Source organism: Lytechinus variegatus, chromosome 2 (assembly GCF_018143015.1).
Source record: "Lytechinus variegatus isolate NC3 chromosome 2, Lvar_3.0, whole genome shotgun sequence".
Lineage (NCBI taxonomy): Eukaryota > Metazoa > Echinodermata > Echinoidea > Temnopleuroida > Toxopneustidae > Lytechinus > Lytechinus variegatus.
In genome coordinates this window covers 47573129-47596709 of record NC_054741.1, presented here as the reverse complement: position 1 = coordinate 47596709, position 23581 = coordinate 47573129, and the positions used below count along the sequence as shown (strand labels likewise).

Sequence of the window (23581 nt, the reverse complement as noted above, 5' to 3'; positions counted from 1 at the left end):
GAAAGATACTATCTTTTGAGACTCTCGGAGGTTTCTCCGGGATAACCCTTTTAATGAATTCATTCAGGTAGGCCAGTAAGTACATGTATTGGTAATCATGTCTGATTTTCTCAGGAAATTGTGTGGACTTTGCTTTAATCACAAAATACTGTCATATCTGTGGATGACTTTAACATAATTTGGGCATTAGTTTTGTGCATGTAAATACATTTTAATTGTATATATATGATTCCTAAAAAATGGATTATATGTAATTTAAATTTTATACAATATTTTATGTATCATGTTGAACTGATCATTTTGGTGTATAAAAGTGACAATAGACTTATTTCATTTTTAACTGTACTTGCATAAATTTTTCAAAATAAATTTATATATCCACATTTAACTGTGTCGGAGGATTGTTAGTTGCAATTTGAAATAAGGAGAGTATGAAATTAGGATTGGAGAATATATGGTGGGTAAGAGAGAGAGATGGGGGGGGGGGTTAGGCATGATATTCTCCCCATTAAAATCGGATTTTGAATATTCAGATTTTTTAGATATTTTTTTCAATTATTATTTTTTTTTTTTTCATTTTACACGTGAAATCCTTTGCTGAAGAACATTCTCATGCTGTTTTTCACTGTTTTTTTAAGTCGAATGATAAAACTATCATGCAGAGTCACCTTGAAAAATCACTTTCAATTTCTTTACTATGCAAGAGATGGCAACCCCGACCAGGTCGCTGTGGACTTCGGCGGTGACTTGGCAACCCTTGGCAATTTTTCAGATTTTTTTCAGGGGGGAATATCATGCCTGGTGTATATGATTATTGAAAACTAGGTGAGAATTCAATACAGTGCAAGGGAAGGAAGTTGTTAAATTAGATATGTCTGTGGCAGTTTAATAAAGCTGTCCCGAAAGTCACGCACGGCCGATTCTCATCGGTTGATGTTAAATCCATTAAATCCAATCTTTGTAGAAAGATACATTTGTATTAACAATTTAACATGCATCTGATTGCAAAGTTCATCACTTTGAGAATTCACTCCCACAAAAACAAGGGACCTCTCCATATTAACCTTTTGCAAGTCAATCGTAACCTACAAACGGCTTCAAGAAAAGCCATCTTGGGCCCTTTGACGACTACAATCAAGGGGCCGTATTCTGAACATTATCTTTTCTCAGAGATATGACAAAATTGGTATTCCAGTGGATGTCATAACTTTTGTCACAAAAATTGTTACAAGTTCGTTCTTTTCTTTAGCGCGCACCAAAAATATGCGACTTGAAATGTGCGTAATCCTTTTATACAAGTAAAATATATGACAAAAGTTATGACAAGGGGGTAGCAGTCATAAATTTTGTCAGAACTTTTAATACCAAATATCCCGATACCCTGCCGACTAAACGTCAACAAAATAATGATATTACCGTATTTTAGATTAGATTGTGGTATTAGTTTCACTCATCATCCATGACAATTTTCAAAATTATTTTTTCATGTTACAATTAGGCCCTACATATATTTTTTCTGTTTTCCTTCTTTTTCTACTCTAGAATCTTTCAAAGCTCCCTGTCTCTCCTTCTAATTAAGCGCATCAATATACGCGTATATACTGTATTGGGGATATGCCCTACCTGCCACTGGGCCTTCCTATTGGCTAGAAGGGCTCCCACTGGGAACTAACAATTTTAATTGGTTTGCTTCCGAAAAGATGGGCGGGAACTTAGAGAGATATGACAGGGAAAAGACAATGTTCAGAATACTGATTTAAGACAATCTAGCAGTGTCACATCTTGGAGAGAAATGACAAAATTTATGACAAAAGTTATGACAGTGTTCCAGAATAACACTCGAGGGCTCTAAGTTAATGGTTCGCCTAGTAATTATCAACTTTTTAGCAACCACTATGCAGACGCTTTCTGGATTGTTGAAAACCTATTGAAAATGCTCGTCAAATCACACTGAACAGCTTAGAGACCATTTTTACAAATTGGGGATCCTGAACAGCAGACCTTCCCAAGATTCAGAGCTGACGAAAAATTGCAAATAGGTTTGTTGTCCATAGTACACTACAACACCGCTGTTTTGATTCACAGATTTTAGACAATGGCTGCTTTGTCATTGAAGGGCTCTGGACAATAGATTCTCAACATTTCAAAGAATCTGCATCTTGGTTGCGAAAACTCTGTATTGTATAAATGTACAATCTCTGGAGTGCAGAGACAAGATCACTTAGGCCTCTGCCTTCAAAGGAAGTCATATCTGGAATCAAGCACTTGGTTTTACAAAAGCAGAAAATATGAGACAACGGAAGGGGAGAATAATGATGCCCAGTCCTAAGGAAAGTTTGGATCGACATGCAGAACTTTTTATAAATCTGGCCTTGTGTTTTATGTCATGTCGTCAAAGGCTTCCTGATGATGCCAACAGCGCCACAAGACAAAGCATAATATTACAAGCAAGTTATGCAGAATAAATGCGGAAGAATCTAAACAGAATCTGAATTATATATTTTCATATCTATATTTATTAACAATAAGAACACATGAAACCAAATAAAAAGAATTAAGTATATAAAATAATAAATAAAAACGACAAGCAAAAAAAATAAAAATGTCCAAAACTATTTCATACATGATCTACATCAGCCATGGATCTACAAAGTATGACAAATGAAAGACATTGTCACTATCCATATTAACTTCTCCAATAGGTTAACGACCATGAATTTTGGGAGGTTTTTCACATCCTTTTACAAACTTATGCACAACTTTAAAGTGACTTGAATATCAAAGCCAGAGGGATATTTTGTCTCTGTAAATTGTTTAAATTAAAATTTAAAATATTAATAAGCTTGAAACAGAATCAAATCTTTATACATCAGGAACGCGTTGGGTGTCCTGTTCGGAATCATATTCCATTCATTCATAAAATCACTTGTAACTTTAGGAAGCGCACGGCAAAACATATCAATTTTATTGTCAATTTCAATATTACTTGATCGACAGGTGGTTCCTAATTTCTCAATGAGTTGATTGATCTTGATACTTTGCGATTGAATTCATAATTTGTGTTTGAAATAATAATATAAATCAATATTTGAGATTCAAGATCATCTTTCTTTGAAATATCATACAAATTTTAATGAAAATGATTCTCTCCTGTATGCCTATGTCATACTTTGCCATGGCAATAATGTTTCCCATCACAATTTATTGATGAAAAAAATAGATAAAAACATAAAATAAATAACCATAAAATAATACCATAAATATGCATAATAGAAATAACATACTTATATCACAAAAATTGAGTGGAGATTTTAAACATAATCCAAATACACCTACATTTTACCACATAAACAGTATCCTAACATAATCAACATATTTTAACATGAAAGATACATTTCAATAGGCCCTTACTTTCTAAGGGATCTGAGTTATATAATATGTAAATTTGCTGCTTAAACAGTTATTGCTTACGGTGTCTAAATACTAACATCATCATAGCCCATTGAAGGAAGTTTGGCTTCAAACTTAAATTAAAAAGAAAAAGAAAACCAAAGTCTCAACTAGGAGCTTCTGATTGGTTGAAAATAAGGTTGCAATTGACTTTTAATGTACTTTGACTGTAACTCTTTGTGCAACCAGCCCCATTTTATATATTTGAGTTGCTTGAATTAATTGCTATATGCCTATCACAACCAACTAACTAAAACACAGGTGTACATCCATTTATATTGTATGATAATTTAAAATCAAACCAGCGGCCCGTTGCAGAAAGAGTTGCGTTTAAACGCAAGCCAAAAAATCAATTGCAAGTCCCAAATGCGCGCTTTTGATTGGTTGAAAATCAAGTTGCGCATGATTTTTAGAGTTGCGATTGATTGCAACTTGTTCTGCAACGGGCCCCAGCACTGGTAGAGGTCTACTTTCCTCTGAATAATCAGTTTCACATATGGCAAGGAATATCAGTTGAATTTGATGATATACATGTGAACATTTCATGATAAAAAAAAGTGACCAAGATGACTAAAACGAGGACAAATTAAAAGGAATATAGATGTACCATGACAGATACCCTTAAAAAGTCATGGGATAGACAGCTTGAGATAATGTCCAGAATTCATAATTTAGTATTTTATGCTGATTTGTGCTATAAAATTCCCATTATCTTCTATAATTTTCCTTTATCTTATGTGTTCGGCAAGGGCACTCAGTCCGAACTACAGATTGTTTAGACCATGGTTTCTTCAAATAAATTTATTTATTATTATTTATCTTTTCTTTTTTTTGTGGGGGGGGAATGGAATCCATATGACATGACCTATACTTTCAACTCACATGACGTTAGCACCATGTGCCTGAAATTTGCCCTTCGTTTGATATATTTGGGATTTGATATATAATTCTACGTTCCAAAAGACATGAGGGATATTGAGAAGAAATTCTGTGAAAAAGAATTTTTCACTGGAATGTTTGCAAAAATGTTTATATAGGTCTAATCAATTAAGGGATTCCAGTGAGTGATGTGATTGTTAGCTGTGCCAATTCAAATCGCCAATTTTATCATGATGGAATGATTAAGAACTGGTTTGGAAAAATTATCGGCAAAGAAAAAAGAAAAGTGAGGAAATATACTCTTGAATGTTTCAAGTTGTGGAAATTTTGTAACTTTTGTACTCTGTATCAAAATGTCTGGAGGTGGCAAAACACAAGACGTAGCAAAAGTGGCAAGGCGCATGCGCAAGGCAGGCTTCTCACATTAGGTCAAACGTACACCGTTCAAAATTAAATAAGAATTATTATAAATACAATTTTTTTTGCAAAATCAATTAAAAATTAAATGTGAATGAATATGGATGCATGAAATAGATAACAAAATTACAATATAATATTACATCAATCAACACATACAGAGAGGGATATACGTTGTCAGATTAGCATTAAAGATAGTAATATCTATAAAAAAAAAAAATTACAAAATCAGGATAAATACATGTTTAGGTCATCTTTCTTTCCGCCAGTAAATGTTCAAGCCTCATATTAGAAAAAAATCCCCAACATTTTATCTGGATCATACACTCTACATAAAACTGCAGAAAAATAGGGATTTCTACATACAATATATACATGTACAATGCAAACATTAAATACAGCACATTTGAATATACATGCTTATTATTTTACAAGTCTGAACCAAAATAGATCTATGATACACATGAACAATCTATAAAATGGCAGGATCAGGATGAATTCTGACTATTTTTCCTTTCTCACATTCCTGTTTATTTGGAATCTAATAAAAAAAAACTTGAAAATAACATTTTCTAAAAAATCAGGAAATTAATTTCATGCTAATACAGCATCTGACCAGTGCAATCTGTGTACATCAAAAAGATATTTTCAAATTCTATACAATGAAAAGTTCTGTATATAATTGTTACATAAAAATTCAACATAAATAAATTTTTTACTGTTTGATCTTGAGCAATGACAATGATGTTTTTTAATTGTTATATTGGTTCATTCACAATGATCCATGCTGAAAATATATACTGTTTTTTAAGGGCCATGAAAGTTGAAAAAAAAAAGAATCTTGTCAGTGTCTGATGGCATAAATGGACATAGAAATGTGTCAGCAATAAAAAAATATGAGAGGAAACAATCGATCCATTGATAACTGAATTTTGTAACGCCTACGTGCAGTCTGTGCCAACAGATCACCCAGTTCCAGGAGACTTACAAAGAGTTGCGATTGATCCGATCAATAGCAACTCTGGAAAGCCAGCAAAGTCAACATATCAATTATTTGTTAAAAAAATTTCTAGATATTAATGTATATCCAATAAATTCATTGATTTCTTGACAATTTGGTGTGTTCTCCTTTGTATACAAAGGACATTTTACAAATTTCCTGTATTAAAAACTATGACACAGATGGATTTCCAGAGTTACAATTGATTAGATCAATTGTAACTCTTTGTAAGGGGCCCAGGGTCTATAACAGCAACCACTTCATAACAAACGCAGTTTCATGGCAATACCACCATCAGCTAAAATACACCTATCAAATATTGTCAATCTCTAAAAATAAAGACATCTAAATGCTTGGGTTCATACAAGTAGAATGTTTAGAGACCATGATATTCTATTCCATAGTCTTTACTCCTTCTATCTTGAACATGATACATATCGTCGCACGCACCACGAACCGTCCTCTATGCGCACTTCAATGCGAAAGTTACTTTGGCAGAAAATGCATTCAAAGAAAAGTTTCTTTTAAACCAGCAATAAGTACACCCACAGGAAGAGCAAATTATTTACCATTGTCTCCGTTTGATAGCTCAGGTTCCGAAGTTCCACCCCGTATCTTTATATTTTCTTGAAGTTAATTATTTACGCTACAGTGGGCATTGTAACAGAGCGGACGGTTCGTGGTGAAATCGTGAGGCGCGATAGCGCACTGTATCTTTTCCAGAGAAGACGGTTCGTGGTGCGGATGACAATATATAAAGCAAATATGCAAGACTAAGAAGTTTATTTACAGTTGAATCTAAATGGGTTCTCAATTTGTACATTTGATACATTCCAACCAATAATTCCTCACAAGATTGGATAAGAAGAAATTAAGTCTATACAAATATACAAATATTTATACATACATTGTTGAATTTAATTACATCAAATGGTCAATGATCAACTTAATTTCATAATTATTAGAATTTCAAAATTCAATTGCTTATATTCTCAAACATCTTTATATGTCTAATTCACTGATATGGATTAAAAATTAGAATAAAGAATATGAGTTTAATTAAAGCAATAGTATAATCAATATACACAAAATAAAACCTATATAACCTGCAATCCCTGCACTGGGAAATACATTCACATTTGTCAGTGGTTTGAGTTGTCTCTAATTGCTTGAATTCATGCTGCAATCATGCTGCATTCTATACTATACTATAAATATATAGATTACTGCATTTACTAACCCAATTGTACAAAGATAGCTTGTGTTTAACAAATTTATTTTAAGTTTATTGGCAGAGGGCACATCAAAAGGTGAGGAGTTGCTGGAAATTCCACTACCCAATTCATGGGGAAAATATGTTTTGGCAGGTTCATCAGGTACTCTCTTAGCTGTTTAGTAGAGGAGTTGCATATAATATAAAGAAGTTTGTAAGACATCTGTTATATCCATAAAGACCACAAAGCCATGAGTTTACCAGCTCATATGAACTTCTTGCCAGTATTTTGTGGCTCATGTGTTATTAAGCGTGTAGGCTATGACCATGATAATGAACTTGCACATGTACTTTGGCACTTTTGAAATACTTCATCCCCTTCATTGGACTAAACTTTAAATGATATCATAAACTATTTTTTTAAAATAGAAATCCACAAATGGCAGTCATTTCTCTCACTCTCCATGATATTCTGCAAGGAAGGTTTACTAGGAGAAAGCAGTTCCAAAGTACTCCATTCAGAATGGACAACAGACTTCAAAATCAACTTGGTGCTGAATTCCCTTATCTTGGTTTAAAGATAAAAGTTAGTCCTGGCTATGAGTTTGACTTTCAATATATAATTATACTTGCTTATATAGCGCTTAATATTTACTTTGTCAGAAGTCTCTAAGCGCTCTACAGTATCTGCAAACATAATTACCCTGGCTTTAGCAGTGCAGCTGTTACGCGCGCTGGGTTCCAAAGAATAAATTCCTGCCAGGTACCCATTTACCTCACCTGGGTTGAGTGCAGCACATTGTGGATCAATTTCTTGCTGAAGGAAATTACGCCATGGTTGGGATTCAAACCCACGACCGTTTCAGAGTCCGGAGACTAATCCACTGGGCCACAACGCTCCATATGAAACTCCATATATGAAACTGTATTAACTCTCAGTCAAAGTAAAAGTGAATAGCCGTTTATATTGCACCTACATGTAAGAACTGGCATTTGGCGGTAAGCAATGGAATCACCAAAATGATGACAAATTGAGCGGATTCTTCCAACAGGTCACATGAGCTGCTAACAGAAAAGAATGAATGGAAATACACCCAAATTGTTGCATGATCATTTTGCTTCTTGCTACAAAAAATGTATAACACAACAAACTAAAAATTGAGTTGGAATAATCTACAAAAGCAGGAATGAACTGATCATTTCATAATTAAAAATTAAAAAAATGTTTAAAACCAATGATTATCGTGTATCAAGCAATGACAATCATATATCAAGCATCTACACTGCCAGTCAAGAGAGAAATGCGTATTGCATCACTACTATTATAGGATTTCTTTCTTGGTAGAGCAGGGCTCTGTAACAAAGTGCTTTATCGTAAGTGCTTGATCGTAAAGCAATTTTTACAGTTGATTGGATTGACTTCAATTCACTATCAATTGTAGAAGTCAGTTTTACAATCACTTTTCTTTGTGTCACAGGATGCAGATTTATTATAGAGGCGCTTCCCCCATTCTAAAGGCATGGTCACACCGCCTGAGAGTTGTTGGAGCAGAGAGAAAAAAATCATCACCGCTCGCTACCATTCACCATTTTTTTTTTTTTTGATTGTTATTTTTGATATTTTCCTCAATTTTGTGAGCGAAATTTGACCCTCTCTCCCTACTGCTCCACGACCGCTCCAACAACGCTCGGGCGGTGTGACCAGCGGAGCGTTTCATGAAAGGACATGTCAGACGTTTTATCCAACAAGTCCCATTTTATCCGACAGTTACCATAGGAACAGAGCCTATCAGCCAATCAACATCAGGGAAAGATGTCAGATCTGACAACTTGTCGGACAAAAATATTGATGAAACACTCCCCACGCCTTAACATACTTCTTGCCATTGACAAACATGGCAATGACTATCAACTTCTCCACTGCAAGATTGCAGAAAATCCTATCTCTTGGTGCCCAGTCAATACTTCTCAGAATATATTTCAATGTGAGAGAGAAAAAAAACAGCTTAAGTTTTTCCAACACAGAGAAAAAATTCATTGAATCCATCATACACATGTACTGAGTTGCATTATATATTGCAAGACTACAGAAGGTGCAGTGAACATGCAATGCAGATTATTGTGCTTCACCACATAAATTCAAGACAAAGAATCTGTTAACAGGAAATTAACTCGTTTCACACTGATATTGCAAAATGTGTGTAACATTTATTGTGAAAGTGAGTTGAGTGTTACCAGTATTCAGAACACAAAATTTAAAAACACAAACAAATATCTAGGCTACTTCTACACGTTACCTTCAAATGCACCAAATATATTTTCTATTGAACAACACTGAAAATAATACTGATTACTGAGGATTCCACAAGACAGAGTGAAACTAGATAGGATAGTATTGGAGCCGTCATACAAGTTCATCACCATTCTAAATTGCAAGTCTCTTTCTTTCTGCTTTCAACATTGGCAGAGAGATCTTCAGTCTGCAGTGCACTACACCGTTGTGTTTCTCCCAAGCGTTGGTGACCTTATGGGCGACTGCGTTGACGATCGCGATGACGATCGCGAGGACGATCGTGTTGATGATCGTGCTGGAGATTGCGTTGACGATCGTGATGACGATCGTGGTGGCGATCGCGTTGATGAATGCGTTGACGATGGTGGTAGTGTTCGTGTTGGTGATCGGGTCGGTGATGACCTTGGCATTGTTGAGCTTGTTGTTGCTGATTGTTGCTGATCTGTTGCTGTGAGTATCGGTAACATAGGAGCCATCTCGGCAGCAGGTGTTACCGGCATGCTATCAGATGACTGGCAGCGATTGTATGGTGGCGGACTTGCCAGAGTTGATATTGTACCTGAACCAAGGGAATGATCATGGATGGATAAAGTTTTTTCAAAACAATAAGTGCTTGGTGGTAAAAAAATATGAATATACATGTAGCATGACTACAAGCACAGTTTTGGTAATATGATATGTTTGCTTCAGGGCACAACACACAGAAATGAAAAGAAATTTCATCTCATTTCATTTTTAAAGTCATTGGTAAGAACAATTACAAAGAGTATCTGAATCAAATTAGCTAAGCTTCCTTTCATGAGTTGAAGCAAAATGTCTCAAGTTGCATACATATGCATAATGCATGATCAGTAAAAAAAAAAAATCAGTTACTCTGGAGATAACGTTGCGATTTTCAGTAGTCTTTGCTTCCCGGCTGTAGCATTCCAAGGATAGTCGGAGTGAAAACAAATTATGAGCATGAATATGGTAATGGATTATTTCGAAGTTATCAACTGAATAATTGAAGTGATCTTTCTTACTTTGTTTCTCGTTTAAGAGATATTTATTCCTGCCTTATTTTTTTCCATCAATGATAAAAAAAAATCCATTTGAGATCAGAATGAATTTCCCCATTTTGATAAATCAATTGCAAAGTGAAACATTCTACATTTGCTATTTCTAATAAGTAGCTATTCAAGGTTAGAATAAAATATAGGGATCCATCTTACTTATATCTGATGGTGTAGTTGGTTCCGAACCCGGTAAAAGTCTCACATTGTCGGGTTGATCAGAACCTCTAGAATCACGGTTATGATTCACTTCCTGTCTGCTGATGCGTTGTGAGGCGTTCTGCTGTACGTTGTATGGAGGGGGCATCTCAATTCGGTTACTGTCTTTGAAAAACCTATGAAATAAAAGACATTTTAAGGATGAAGAGATTTTAAAATTGTTCATAATCAATTCTAATGCCTATAAATGCTATTAGGGTATTAATCAATAATAGTTAATTGATTGAGATGACAGGGTCTTGTGGATTAACTGCATATGATAACATTAGAAGTTTAATCTGTTACAATGTTAAATGTAATTTCCGTCACTCTCCATAAACACCTCATCTGTCAAGTATTCATCGCTGCCACCACCGCCAATACCACCACCACCACCAACAACATCATCATCATCATCATCATCATCATCATCATCATCATCATCATCATTATCATCATCATCATCATCATCATCAATGTCATGACTATCAAAAGCACCATCATCTTCTCTCACCTGAGATGTTTTAACATTATTCTGCATCACTAAAACCAACCACTCAAACCATATACCTACAATCCTAAAATTTAGTTTTACTTACGAGTATGGAGGTGGAGGTTCTCTGAATATAGCACCATCCAGGTCATCTAGAGCTGGGACAGGAGGGGGGCCTGACCCAGGCTCAAATTCTCCATCTTGAGTATCTCTAAGTTGCTGTACTCCTAGAACATATGAAAATATATATATATATCATGAAAATATGACAAATGTGAAAATAATTCTTTTTTTTATTCGAGAGTTAAGAGTTAATTTCACCCCAAAACATCACAAAAACAATAACAAATCAATAACATAATAATATTCATAATTTTTACACAAAAGATCTTTTTTAGACCTGGAAATAAACTACAAGGGCCTGGATGAAGGTTTCTGGCAGTAAACTAGCATGACTGAAGAACAAGTTAACAAAATAAGATATACTTACTGTATCTGAGGTAAGCTATTCTCTTCTGCCTCATCCTATACACCATGAATAGCATCATACCCAGTAAGAGGAAGGATGTTATCATCGTCAATACCCATCTCATATTCTCAGACATTATAGCTGGTGAAGGGAAAGGAGAGAAGGAAATCACATAAGATTAAAGATGGTTGTACAATCATGGTATATTCATACTTGGAAATCGAATGTGGAAAATGATATCATTCTGCTTTTATGCATGTAGTATTTAAAGGGATGGTCCAGGCTGGATATATATATCTCAATAAATAGAATGAAAATCACAAAACAAAATGCTGAAAATTTGATCAAAATGAATAGCAAATAATGAAGTAATTGAATTTTAAAGATTTGCATTATTCTGGTGAAACAGTTCTCGGCATGTTATTACGAATATTCATTAGGAGGGCTGATGATGTCATATCCCACTTGTTCTTTTGTATTTTATTACATGAAATCAGATTTATTAAAAAAAATTTCTACCAAGAACTAAAACAATTTGATTCACAACTGACTAAGTGCATGAGATATTTATTGCTGCAACTTATTTCATCATAATTGAGACACATCATTTACACATGTATGAAAAAATGAGACATTTATGATTTCATGTAATAACATAAAAAAAGGAGAGTGGGGATGTGACATCATCAGCCCACCTAAAGAATATTCATGATGATGTGCATCTAACTGTTTTCACAATATATTGATAAAAACTAAAATTCATCAATAACTTTGTAATTTGTTATCCGATATTGATGAAATTTTCAGCATTTTGCTCTGTGAAATGTACTCTATTTAGATATAAATATTTTCATCAGGGACCATCCCTTTAATACATCCTGGCTTGTCGCATAAAAATTATTTGTATGGTTTCTTTGCCATCAAGTGCTTCCTACCACAGTGCCTAACAGCCAATTAAAATGATTGGTTTAAAGGAAGTTACCACTTCTTATTATGACTGAATGCAGCCAAATTCCATGTGAGCAAAGATGAGTGGCAATGAGCAAAATCGAGCAAGGGCAAGCAACAGCGAGCAGTTTATGAATTAGCCAATGCAGTGTTACTGCTTAATTTACCTTGAATAACCTCACCTCAGCTCGCATCACCTCGCTTTGCTGCATGCAACTCGATACAAGCTCTAACGAGCTCATTAGTGTGATTAAGTGTGATTGCAACCCAATATTTTCTGGTTCAGTATGCTGCATATTGCTGCTTTCAGCTAACTCAGCAACGCAGAGCTTAAAATTCAAAGAGCAAGGGTTTGGGGCAAACCACTCCTGGAGAGCTCCGGGAACTAACGTGACAACCTCTTCTGAGTGAAACTTGCTAGTCACAGGAGTTACCCTCTGATCCAGGGGAAGTTGTCCATGAATCCAACAAAATAAATGTATCCAGTGATGCCATCAAGGTTTGTTTTTGTACTTAAAGCAGTTCTCCAAGACTAACAGATCTACAACATAAAGGTACCAAGACTGAAAGGAATCTTTTTTATCTGGTATGGTAAGATCAGCATCGAGGAAGGTATACTGACATTCATCAGGGTTGTTCGCGTACTTAGGTCTCAGGTCTTGAAGAATTACAGATTGAGAACATAGGGTACGAAAGACTGAATGTACTTACGTTCGGAGGGGTCATTGCTATCTGGTATGGTAGGATCGGCATCAAGGCAGGTATACTGACAGCATTCATCAGGGTTGTTCTCGTACCTGGAGCAGGTCGGAGGGGCACACCCTGCAATGCTGCAGATGTTGGGAACGCCATGGAGACACGTACACTGGGTGCACCCATCGTGACCAGGGGGTGTGAACGTGTCGCCCTCCGGAACCAGGTGACCTTTGCGATCGTAGCAGGACTTCGAGGCAGCTGTGTCAGGGAAAGGACAGGAGGGAATTTCTTAGGTTTTATTGCTTCAATCATGAATGTGAAAGGTTTGAATGTGATTGAATTTGATTGAACGAAAGCAAATTTGCTCCAAAAACCCCTGCATTGGGAAACACTTTGCTAGTTTTACCGGTTCCATGACATTTGCTCCGGCGATAATTGCTCTGCTGTAAATTCTACACACTAATGGAACGACCATCTTCAATCCTGGATTTAACACTATACCCTGTCCTAAACTTAACGTAAAACCCTATTGTGACAAAATAAAGCCAAGAGAAATTGTTGCCAGAGCAAATACTGAGTCACCAGTTCCACCATGAAAATAATGTTGTTTCTATTTTGACACGTGATAAAAAAGGTAAAAGATTGAATTTTATTCTGACAATGAAGAAAATTCAACCTCCTAACACATCAACACATAGCATCTAAAACCAATAAGATTACGGGTAGCAATCTAACATCATTTAATGATTATTCAAGGCACAACCACATATTAATGTTGATGATCTGAAAACTTAAAATACATATCAATGCTGATTAATGCTGATAGTGGACACCACTTTCCTCTATCCTACCATTATACATGGCAGTAGTCAAAGATGCAATCTACAGGACATTACTTACTTTTCTTGCAGATGAACGGTACACTCTCATCACATTGTGCAAGGTTCCATCCCCATTTCTTCAAGAATCCTTCAAGGTAGACCAGCTTGAGTTGTATGCATACCACAGGCTGGCCCTGCAAACATGGTTTTCAAAGCAAAACTTCAGAAGTCACAGAGAGAAAAGTTAGCGATTAAATTTAATCTAATTCTAAGATTAACACTTTCAAAATCAAGTTTGATTGTCACCATATCAAATACGTAGTTGATATAATTTAGGTGAACCGCATGTGAAGAAATGAAAACTATACTGAAAACAGAGCATACTGAAAATCACCAAACCGACACATAGAAGGAGGTGGGCATATTTAACAGGACATCCATTTGAAAAATTGTGTACTAGTCATTAAAAACAAAATATTATTATGGAAATTTGAGGTGTAAACATGCTATTTAGTATTAACAATAAATTTCTCTGTATAAAAAAAGTAGACGCATGGCTTTGTGCCCAAAACTGTACAAGAGCTTCGAGTCTTCACAGCAAACATTACATTTTTAGGTGTTCAAAATATGTTTTAAATTTTCATATGACGATATCTTGTAACATGCTGGAAACATTTTGTGAGCTTCAAAACTTGTTTCCCAGTCCATCAACATTTTTAGATCATGGTAAACTACCTTCAAATCCTCGGGTACCGTGGTGGGAATGTTGGCGCTGTTGTCAACCAGTGGCTCAGGACCAGTCTGTTCCTCCGTCTGTACCTGCCACATGTTACTGGAAGTGGTAGTGTTGTTGGAGTTGCTGCCACCAGAACCCGCTGGCTTGTCAACGTCGCCTGAAACACTAGGAACCAGCATATAGCCCATCCACCACACCAGAGTACTATTACTTGGATCAATGGCCTGTCAAGAAGTGTAGAAGGAAATGGTTTTTAGTTGTCGAAACATGTCAATTCAGTCCAACTCAATTCAATTTAATTCAATCTAGGCTTATTGTAGAAGTTTACACGATTGGCAGTCACATGCTGAATTGTACAGTGTACATATACTTGTGTACACAAAGCCAGTTTTAGCATGATCAATATCAAGAAACACAATATCAGAAGGTACATAAAATCTAGATGTGAATATGAATACCAGTAGAATAGTATGTAGCTAAAATAGGTATGAAGTACATGTAATAAACTAAACACAGTATTGAATAGTTGTCATAAATACAAGCTTGGGTTAATATTTGCTAGGGCACTAATGCTTTAGGGTGTGTGTGTGTGTGTGTGTGTGTAGAATTGCGGAGTCTGATCTGGACTATTTGTCAATATCATCAAATATGAACACTGGACACAATTAGAAAATTACATGTACAGTGAATACTGAATACAGTCCGACCTCTCTTATCCGACCTCCCTTATCCGAATCTCTCTATTATCCTGACACACAATTGCCGAGATTTTTTTTATTTTTTATTTAATCTAGTACCAGTACGTGAGGAAATGAGATTTCAATCTAAACTCAATCCTATACGTAAACTCACTTTGATTACATATATTTCCCAACATAGTCACCCTACACCAAACATATTTTTCATAAAAATATCTCACCCAAATCACCAAAAGAACTTTAGGAATGATAATTTCCAGTAAATCAGGGTGCAGCGCAAACATTTCATCACGTTTCTCTTTTTGCTTCGCGGGAAAAAACAACACGTCTTGCTAGCTAACTTTAGGCCTCAATACAGACAGCGCCATCTATCATGTTTGAGCCTACAGTCAGTGTAACAATGGCTGAGATTGCGAAGCTGCGATACCCGCCGCAATGATCTAATTTTAAAACTTGGTTTCATCGAGTCATTCTCTTTCTTTCGAGGTATGCTCGATGTATACCTCAGTCATTTTAGCAGGTAAATTATCCAAGAGTTTTGGCCATCGATCGATTTAATTTCCATAAAAACAATGCCTATAATTTGCACTGACTCTGCAGTGAATACTGTCTTTACTGTACGCCCATTTCAATAGTGTAGCTACCGCCGGTGGCCTGGGGAGGCAGTCGGCAGCACAGCTGCATGTATTTAATATTGGGTCTCCCAGATCCGGATAAATCCCTTATCCGTATTGGTGCTGGTCCCAACGTGTCCGGATAAGAGAGGTCGGACTGTATGTGAGAAGGAGGTCTTGAATGACATATTCTTGTAATACAAGATTCAACATTCACTGTAGAATACTACTCAAAAAGACCAAACATTTGGTCTTTAATAATACACGGGTGGTTCTTTCTGTGGTGCTGGAACATTCTAATGAGATGCACCTTACAAGAGGTAAGCATATAAACAATGGCTGGACCCCCCCCCCCCCCCCCGACTCTTTATTTTTTATTCAGCACATTTTGACAACATCCTTCAATAAATTGGTCACTATTAGAAGCATGAATGCTGATTAACTATACACTGTAGCCAGTGATCCTCCTTCACACCTGGAAACTGTTCACTTCAGATGCCAATTTCACCATTTCAACCAAAAACCTCTCAATTGACACTGTTTCAACCATTATTACCCGTTTAGTGAGGACATTCTGTAGCTCCTGCCCAGTGACGCTCCTTCATGTCTGCAGAACTACTGTACAGCGGTGCACTTCAGATGTGTACCCGTATAAACCAAAAACGTCTCAATCAACACTGTTTCAACCATTATTACCTGTTTAGTGAGGACATTCTGGAGCTCCTGCCCAGTGACTGTAGCCAGTGATCCTCCTTCATGTCTGCAGAACTCCTGGGCAGCTGTGTGCTTGAGGGTCTGGTACTTCTGAGGCCTTCGAAAGCAGGAGTTTGTCTGTGGGTACAGATACCATCCCTCAGGACACCATGGTAAATTGGCTGTCATGGAGAAAAGAGTGAAAATTATATTTAAATAAACCTTTTTCCTCCAAAGATATAATCATAAAAGTAACAGGCCTGTCAGGGCCACTACAACTGGTAGAGTACTTTCCATGAAAAATTTGAAGGATTAACACCCCCCCCCTTTTTTTTTCATTAAAAATGAATGATAAAGAGAACATAAAGAATGAAGAGGAAACAATTAAGTGGGGAAGAGGGAAAGATATGCATAGATCTTTTTTTACATTTATACATACCTATTCTCTATCATACAGATATATGTACGTTGCAAAAAAAGAAGGTAAAACAAGAATGATGCAGGTCACACAAAGTGTATACAGGCCAGGGCTCGACACTAGCGGCGGTCCGACGGTCCCAGACCGGTAAAAATCGCTATCGGGCCGGTAGATTTTCAGAAATAGGAAGATTTACTGGTCCGACATGACCAGTAAAAAATATGATTGTCGGGCCAGTAATTTTTCCAAAAATAGCAAGATTTTAAATTTAAGGGTCCGACATGACCAGTAATAAAAACCATTGTTGGGCCAATAACTTTTCCAGAAATGGTCAAATTCACTGCAAACCATTTCCCCCCGATAAATTCTGTCATTCACACACAGAATACACACAGAATGATTTGCACGTAATTGCTACTAGAGTAGATACAGTGTACATGTAGCCAGCCACACAACCAACATGGTAAATTCTTTACTGGCTGCGCGAACGAAGCTTGGCTAAACTCTGGCAGAAATCTCTCACAGAACTGTCAAAATTCACAGTTCATACTCATGAAAGACTCTATAATGTCCATATTTCCTAAAAATTGGAGTAAGTCAGTCATTTGTAAGCAGTAAAAGGATAAATTTTCACTTCTGTTTGGTTCAAACAGATCAGGTTTCGAGTGATATCGTCTGAATACATATTAGCACCACAAATGCATTTATGTGTGTGTTTATACACTTGGTTTCTGACTTTCGTTCGTAGCTATTTTAATTGAGCCAAAAAGAAATTGATAAATTATTTATGATGATAGTTTTTGCTTTCTTCCTCTGTTTTCTTCCTATCTTTTTTTGTTTCTTCTTTCATTGTTTTGTTACCTTCTTTCTTTTTTATTTCCCCTTTTTTCTTTAATTTGTTCTTTCCTTTTAAAAAATATTTTTCTCTATTTCTTTTTTTTCTCTTTTTCTTTCTTTCCTTCCTTCCTTCCTTTCTTCCTTCCTTCCTTCCTTCCTTTCTATTTGATATTTTTCTTTCATTAATTCTTGATTCCATCCATCCTTTATTCTTCTTCCTTTCTTTCCTCCCTTTTACCCTTTTCTTTCCTTCATTCTTTGTTACTTTCTTTGTTTCTTTCTTCCTTCCACCCATCATTTATTTACCTTTTTTATTTCTTCTTTTCTTTGTCTCTCAGTCTTTCTTTTTTCTTCCTTTCATTTATTCTTTTACCTTTTCTTTTTTATATTGCTTGCTTCTTTCCTTCCTTCCTTCCTTTATTTATTTCTTTCCTTCTGTCTATCATTTTACCTTTTCTTTATTTCTTCCTTAATTCCTTTCTTCCTTCTTTCAATCCTTCCTTCCTCTCTTTCTTTTCTCCTTCTTTCCATCTCTCCTTTAACCCTTTCTTTTTATTGCTTCTTCTTTCTTTCCTTTACTACTTTCTGGATTTGTTCTTTCTTTCTGTATTGCTTGCTTCATTTCTTTCCTTCATTTCTTTTCTTTCTTTCTTTTTTTTTCTTTTTTTCTTTCTTATTTTTGTTCCTTCTTTATTCCTTCCTTCCTTTCCTTCTTAAGTTCTTTCTTTTTTCCTTCCTTCACATCTATCCTTTCTTTACCTTTTCTTTTTTTACTTCCTTCCTTTTTTATTCTTTCTTTTCCTCCCTTTCCTTCCTTTCTCTTATTCTTTCTTCTTTTTATTCCTTTCTTTTTTTTCTTTCCTTCTTCGTTTCTGTCTTGCTTTCTTTTTGTCCTTCATTCCTTCATTTTATTGGGGGGGGGGGGGTAACGAAAGGCTAGAAAAATAAACTTGCGCCTTTTTTTATGTTTTCTTTATTTTTTGGGACCAGTAGATTTTAGGTTCGGACCAGTAAAAATTTGAAAAACTGGGTATCTACTGGTCCGACATAAATAGGTTGGACCAGTAGAATAAATGGGTTAGTGTGGAGCCCTGGTGTATATATAGATAGAGGGGCCACGAACAGTTTTCAAAGTGGGGGTGAGGCTGACCATGCTAAAATCACAATCATATGGTCATTTTTACATTTTTGTACACGGTTTTGGAAAAAAAAGTGGGGGGGAGGCTTCAGCCCCCCCCCCCCTCCCCCAGTTCCATGGCTCCTGAGATAGGCTATCGTCTCTTCACCTTTTTGCTATTAAATGTAACAAAATGAAACTTAATGATATGAAATACTGTAACTTGACAAAAATGAAAGCAACAAACAAAGAAGAGAATATAACTGAACAGAATGACATAATAAAAATTAGAAGGCAACTCTGTTTGTAGAAATAATGGAAAAGATCTATATCTTGAATGCAAATTTATATCGAATGTACGGTTTATTGCTCCATTGCACATTCTATTTCCTTGTGCTTGCTGACTTCTTGGAAATTTAATTCATGTTGGATTTTTATTAGAACTGTCTATATTACTGAATTACTTTCCACAAATTTTCCTTTTCTTTACAAACGTCTGTGCGCTTTTCTCAATACTTGTCATTCCAGTACTGTATTGATATTAGACTGACAAAATCATTGATCAACCTGAACTTCCCGACAGGCCTTTCTCTATAAAGGCTTTTGATCTTCACCTCCCCCTCTCCCACAAACTTGTTGGCAATAAGTTAATTTCATCTTGAAAGGATGAATTCATTGACTAGGGATTAAAATTCAAATCAGATAGGTACATGTAGTCTTGAGACTGCTTTCAGTTTGAGGCTGCATGGAGTTCAATACTGTACAGAACTTACACATTACATGTAAATGTACTATTACTGTGAAGAAAATACCCTTTTTCATACAATCATGTAAAGTTCTTAAAACAGTAAACAACAGAAATTGCATAATCACAAAAGAACTCTTTCACAAGTATTTCTTTTTAAAAATAATACACACTTCAGAACTTGAAGTGCTCCAGAAAGTGTCAGCATCCTGAAAAAAAAACTCATCTAGAGTGTGGGGTTTTCTTACTGCCTATAATACATTTGTATAATCATTCATATATATAAATGTACTTCAGCATTTGAAGTGCGGAAATGACAAAAATATGATTAAAGTGTTTGATCTGAAATGCAATACAGAATAGAAGTTTTAAAAAATGAAACAAAATATGTCCCTGATAGACTGTCAATCCAATATCTTGTTTCATAGTGGCACTGATAAACACATTACAGTATGTCTCTGTTTATATTTTGACTACAGATTTAAGATGACAAATTCCAATCTGTTATCGTTCTACAAACTCATTGGATAAAGATTATTCTCACAATGAAGTTTGTGCTATCTGTACAAGAATAGAATCTGTTGCTCTTTTATCACAATTTGTAAACTGGATTCCTTTTCATGATGAAATAAAGAACCTTTTCCCTCTTTTTTCCTGCTTGGTGTATACATGTATGCCTGTTTCAAACTCTTTGATTTTAATTGGAACATTATCAATACCTATTATACAACTCATACAAAGATTCTTGTCATTTGATTGGTTGAAAGCCATTCAATATTTGATCCATTTTGTGCTGCATGCAAATTTTATTTTCCATTGCACGGCGACCGTGCATTTTTTATTTTCCCATTGCACGGTACGCATATGGTTGAGCTCTCTCCTTCAGCGTGTACCACTAAGCATGTGTGTACGTAAATTTTATATGTGTGTGTGTTTGCGCGCATCGAAGTAAGCGCATAAACAATCAGGGCTCGAATTAAAGGGGAATCCAGCCTTGGCCTTAAACAGTTGTGTTGGGAAGGAGAAAAATAAATTAAACAGAATGGTGAAAGTTTGAAAGAAATCGGCCAAGCAGTAAGAAAGTTATAGCTGCTTTAAAATTGAAATCACTAATACTATGTAGATTCCAAATTGGCAACTGGGTAATTAAATTATGACAAGGGGCAAGGACAACTTTCCCATAGGCCATGTACTTTATTATCAGGGATTTGTGGTTTTCTCCTAAGTACCCATTCCCCAGGGGCAGTAATCTAAATATAACCCAGGTAGTATATTGTTTTATGTCCTCATGAAAGAAAAATATAATTTGAAATAAAACTTTTGGGAAAAATGACATTTTAGCCATAATATGTATTGGAGTCCATGGAAGAGTAGTCCTTGCCTTACATCACTATGACATCACATATGCGGCCAATTTGAAGTCTCCATGGGTAAAGTGATCACCAATATTTACAACTTTTAAAAATTCATAACTTTCTTGTTGTTTGTCCAATATTGTTCAAACCTTCACCTATCAACTTGTCTGATTTTTCTTTTTCTTATAAAAACAAGTTTTTATTTGGGTTGGATTCCTCTTTAAGAATTTAAAGGGGCAAGGCCATTTTTTAAAAGGGCACTAAGGGAAAGGGCAGGCAGTTTTCACTTTATGGGACATCCAAGGCCACCAAAAAAAGGGCATCAATAATAAATGCACTTTTCCATGGGGCACATGCACTGGATTACCGCAGGGCACCAAGGCCACAGCAAAAGAGGGCAGTTATTTTGGCCGTAAGTCTACAAATATTTGAAAGGGCATCAAGGCCATTTCTGAGGGCATCTAAGGCCATGGCCTTGGATTAATTCGAGCCCTGAACAATGCTGATGTTGCGCACTCAGATTCATGAATCAAAGTGCGTCACAAAAGAACAAACACATTTCATACACGGGGAAAATAATATTTTCAGAGAAAATGAATTGTCGGACAAAGGCAAAACATTTCTTAATAATTCCATCTTCTTTTGTTATTTTTTTTCTTCTCTAAATATTGTCAAATAACAAAATCTAGAAAATCTGTTGTATAAACCAAATGATGCATGTCGTCATTTGTCCATTATGCGACCTATCCACTCTCGTTGAGGCTGTGTTCACCCCATTGCACTCAACCTAACGGCTTCGTGCAATGGATTGAACAGAGCCTCAACTCGCTTGAGGATACATGTAGATCGCCTAATGAACTCATGTGCATGCATCATTTGCATACTATACTGATGGGGACGTTGTTTGCTTTCACTGGTATGAATCAATTGCCCTCCCCTCCCCCCCCCAAAAAAAAAATAAGGGGGAGGCTAATAACTTTCGGGGAATAAAATGGCACGCGCCACCTGTTTCCACAACTGGATTGTGACTACATGATGGTGTAGGTTATGTGTGACTATACATGTAGTTCATGGCCCCGTCTTACAGAGAGTTGCGACTGATCTGATCAATCACAACTATGGATGGCCAGTGATGTCAACATCTACATGCAGTATGCATGTTTGATCAAAATATTTTCTAACTATAATGCATATTCACTGTGCTTCTCTTCGTTTACAAAGGACTGTGAAAATCCCCTGTAGAATAAATTATGACACTGATGGATTTCCATAGAGTTACAATTGACGGGATCAATCGTAAATCTTTGTAAGACGGGACCCTGTTTCATAAAAGACTATGGTACAACTACCATGGTAACAGGCCAAGGGCTCAGCACCCAATCAAACTCACACATTACCATGATTATAAATCTTGGGGCTTCAGGTTAAATAGGGGAAATGATTATCAGGGCATTGTGAGAAATTGTATTTGTTTACCTGCAAATCCTGGGTATCCTTTTCTGTCACCACCTTGTACTCCTTCTGTTGGAATCTCCTCTGGTGAGGCCGAGACTGGATTGAGCTCTAACCTTGCCAATACCAGGGAAAACAAGCATGCTGCAAAGAAACAGAAAAATTGAATTTCAAAACGTAATACTTGTATAAATGGATGAAATATTTCTGGCTGCTATGCATGTTACTAATGAAAAAAGGGGGCAATGTGGCACCCCAAAAGGGCCTTAGGAAACTGAAAAGAAGTCAGAAAATCTGCATTTCTGAATGGGTGGTAATCAAGATTCATTCAAAACAAATTCTATGCCATTATGTGGGGGGGGGGGGCACTTCCATTGACGAGTGGATACCAGGTGCAACCATGGGGTTTCGAAAAAGCGCCCTAAACAAGTATTTTTCATATTTTCTAAAACTGCGGTCCCTATTAGTATTGGTGTGTAACCCTACACAGAACTTTCTAGCAAAATATACCATTTTTTCCAGTATTTTTGACAACCTTATTATATAACGTACATGTACGTAACATGCCCAATCTTGAAAAGAGATCCTTTTTATGTATTTCTTTGATCACGTCTGGTATCCACTCATCAATGGAAATGACCCCCCCCCAGACATAATGGCATAGAATTTGTTAGTTTTGAATGAATCTTGAGTCCCTAGCATCATTCCTCCTTAAGTACTGTGTAGCCCTGCACAACTGTACTGCATGTTAACCAACAATAGATGTATACACATGTCATGTAATTTTTCATCAGGCACACTCAGATGGCAGGCCTATTGCACCCATGGGTACATTACCGCCTCCGTGCACAGGATAACCACTGGCGCAGCACTTGCAATAAGTTTATGGCTATTTTGTTAAAATTAGAAATAGATTGATATTTCAAATCAGATAAGCTTTGGATATGAAACTTACAAAATGATATGAAACCAATTTCATTTCCTCTC

The 23581-nt window shown here is 36.1% G+C and overlaps 1 protein-coding gene across 1 annotated transcript in view; it reads right to left on the bottom strand.

The window, feature by feature from the left end:
* Positions 1-8984: 8984 nt before the first annotated feature.
* The window catches only part of LOC121408199 (integral membrane protein DGCR2/IDD-like), a 34830-nt gene continuing 20233 nt past the window's right edge, over positions 8985-23581 (bottom strand). Inside the window, exons 2-10 of the mRNA XM_041599580.1 lie at positions 22619-22738; positions 16674-16852; positions 14665-14889; positions 14009-14123; positions 13124-13366; positions 11486-11605; positions 11102-11222; positions 10464-10639; positions 8985-9811 (exon numbers count right to left, since the gene is read on the bottom strand). Of these exons, the coding sequence (XP_041455514.1) occupies positions 9450-9811; positions 10464-10639; positions 11102-11222; positions 11486-11605; positions 13124-13366; positions 14009-14123; positions 14665-14889; positions 16674-16852; positions 22619-22738 (1661 nt within the window). The 3' untranslated portion in view covers positions 8985-9449. The remainder of the gene's footprint in view (positions 9812-10463; positions 10640-11101; positions 11223-11485; positions 11606-13123; positions 13367-14008; positions 14124-14664; positions 14890-16673; positions 16853-22618; positions 22739-23581) is intronic.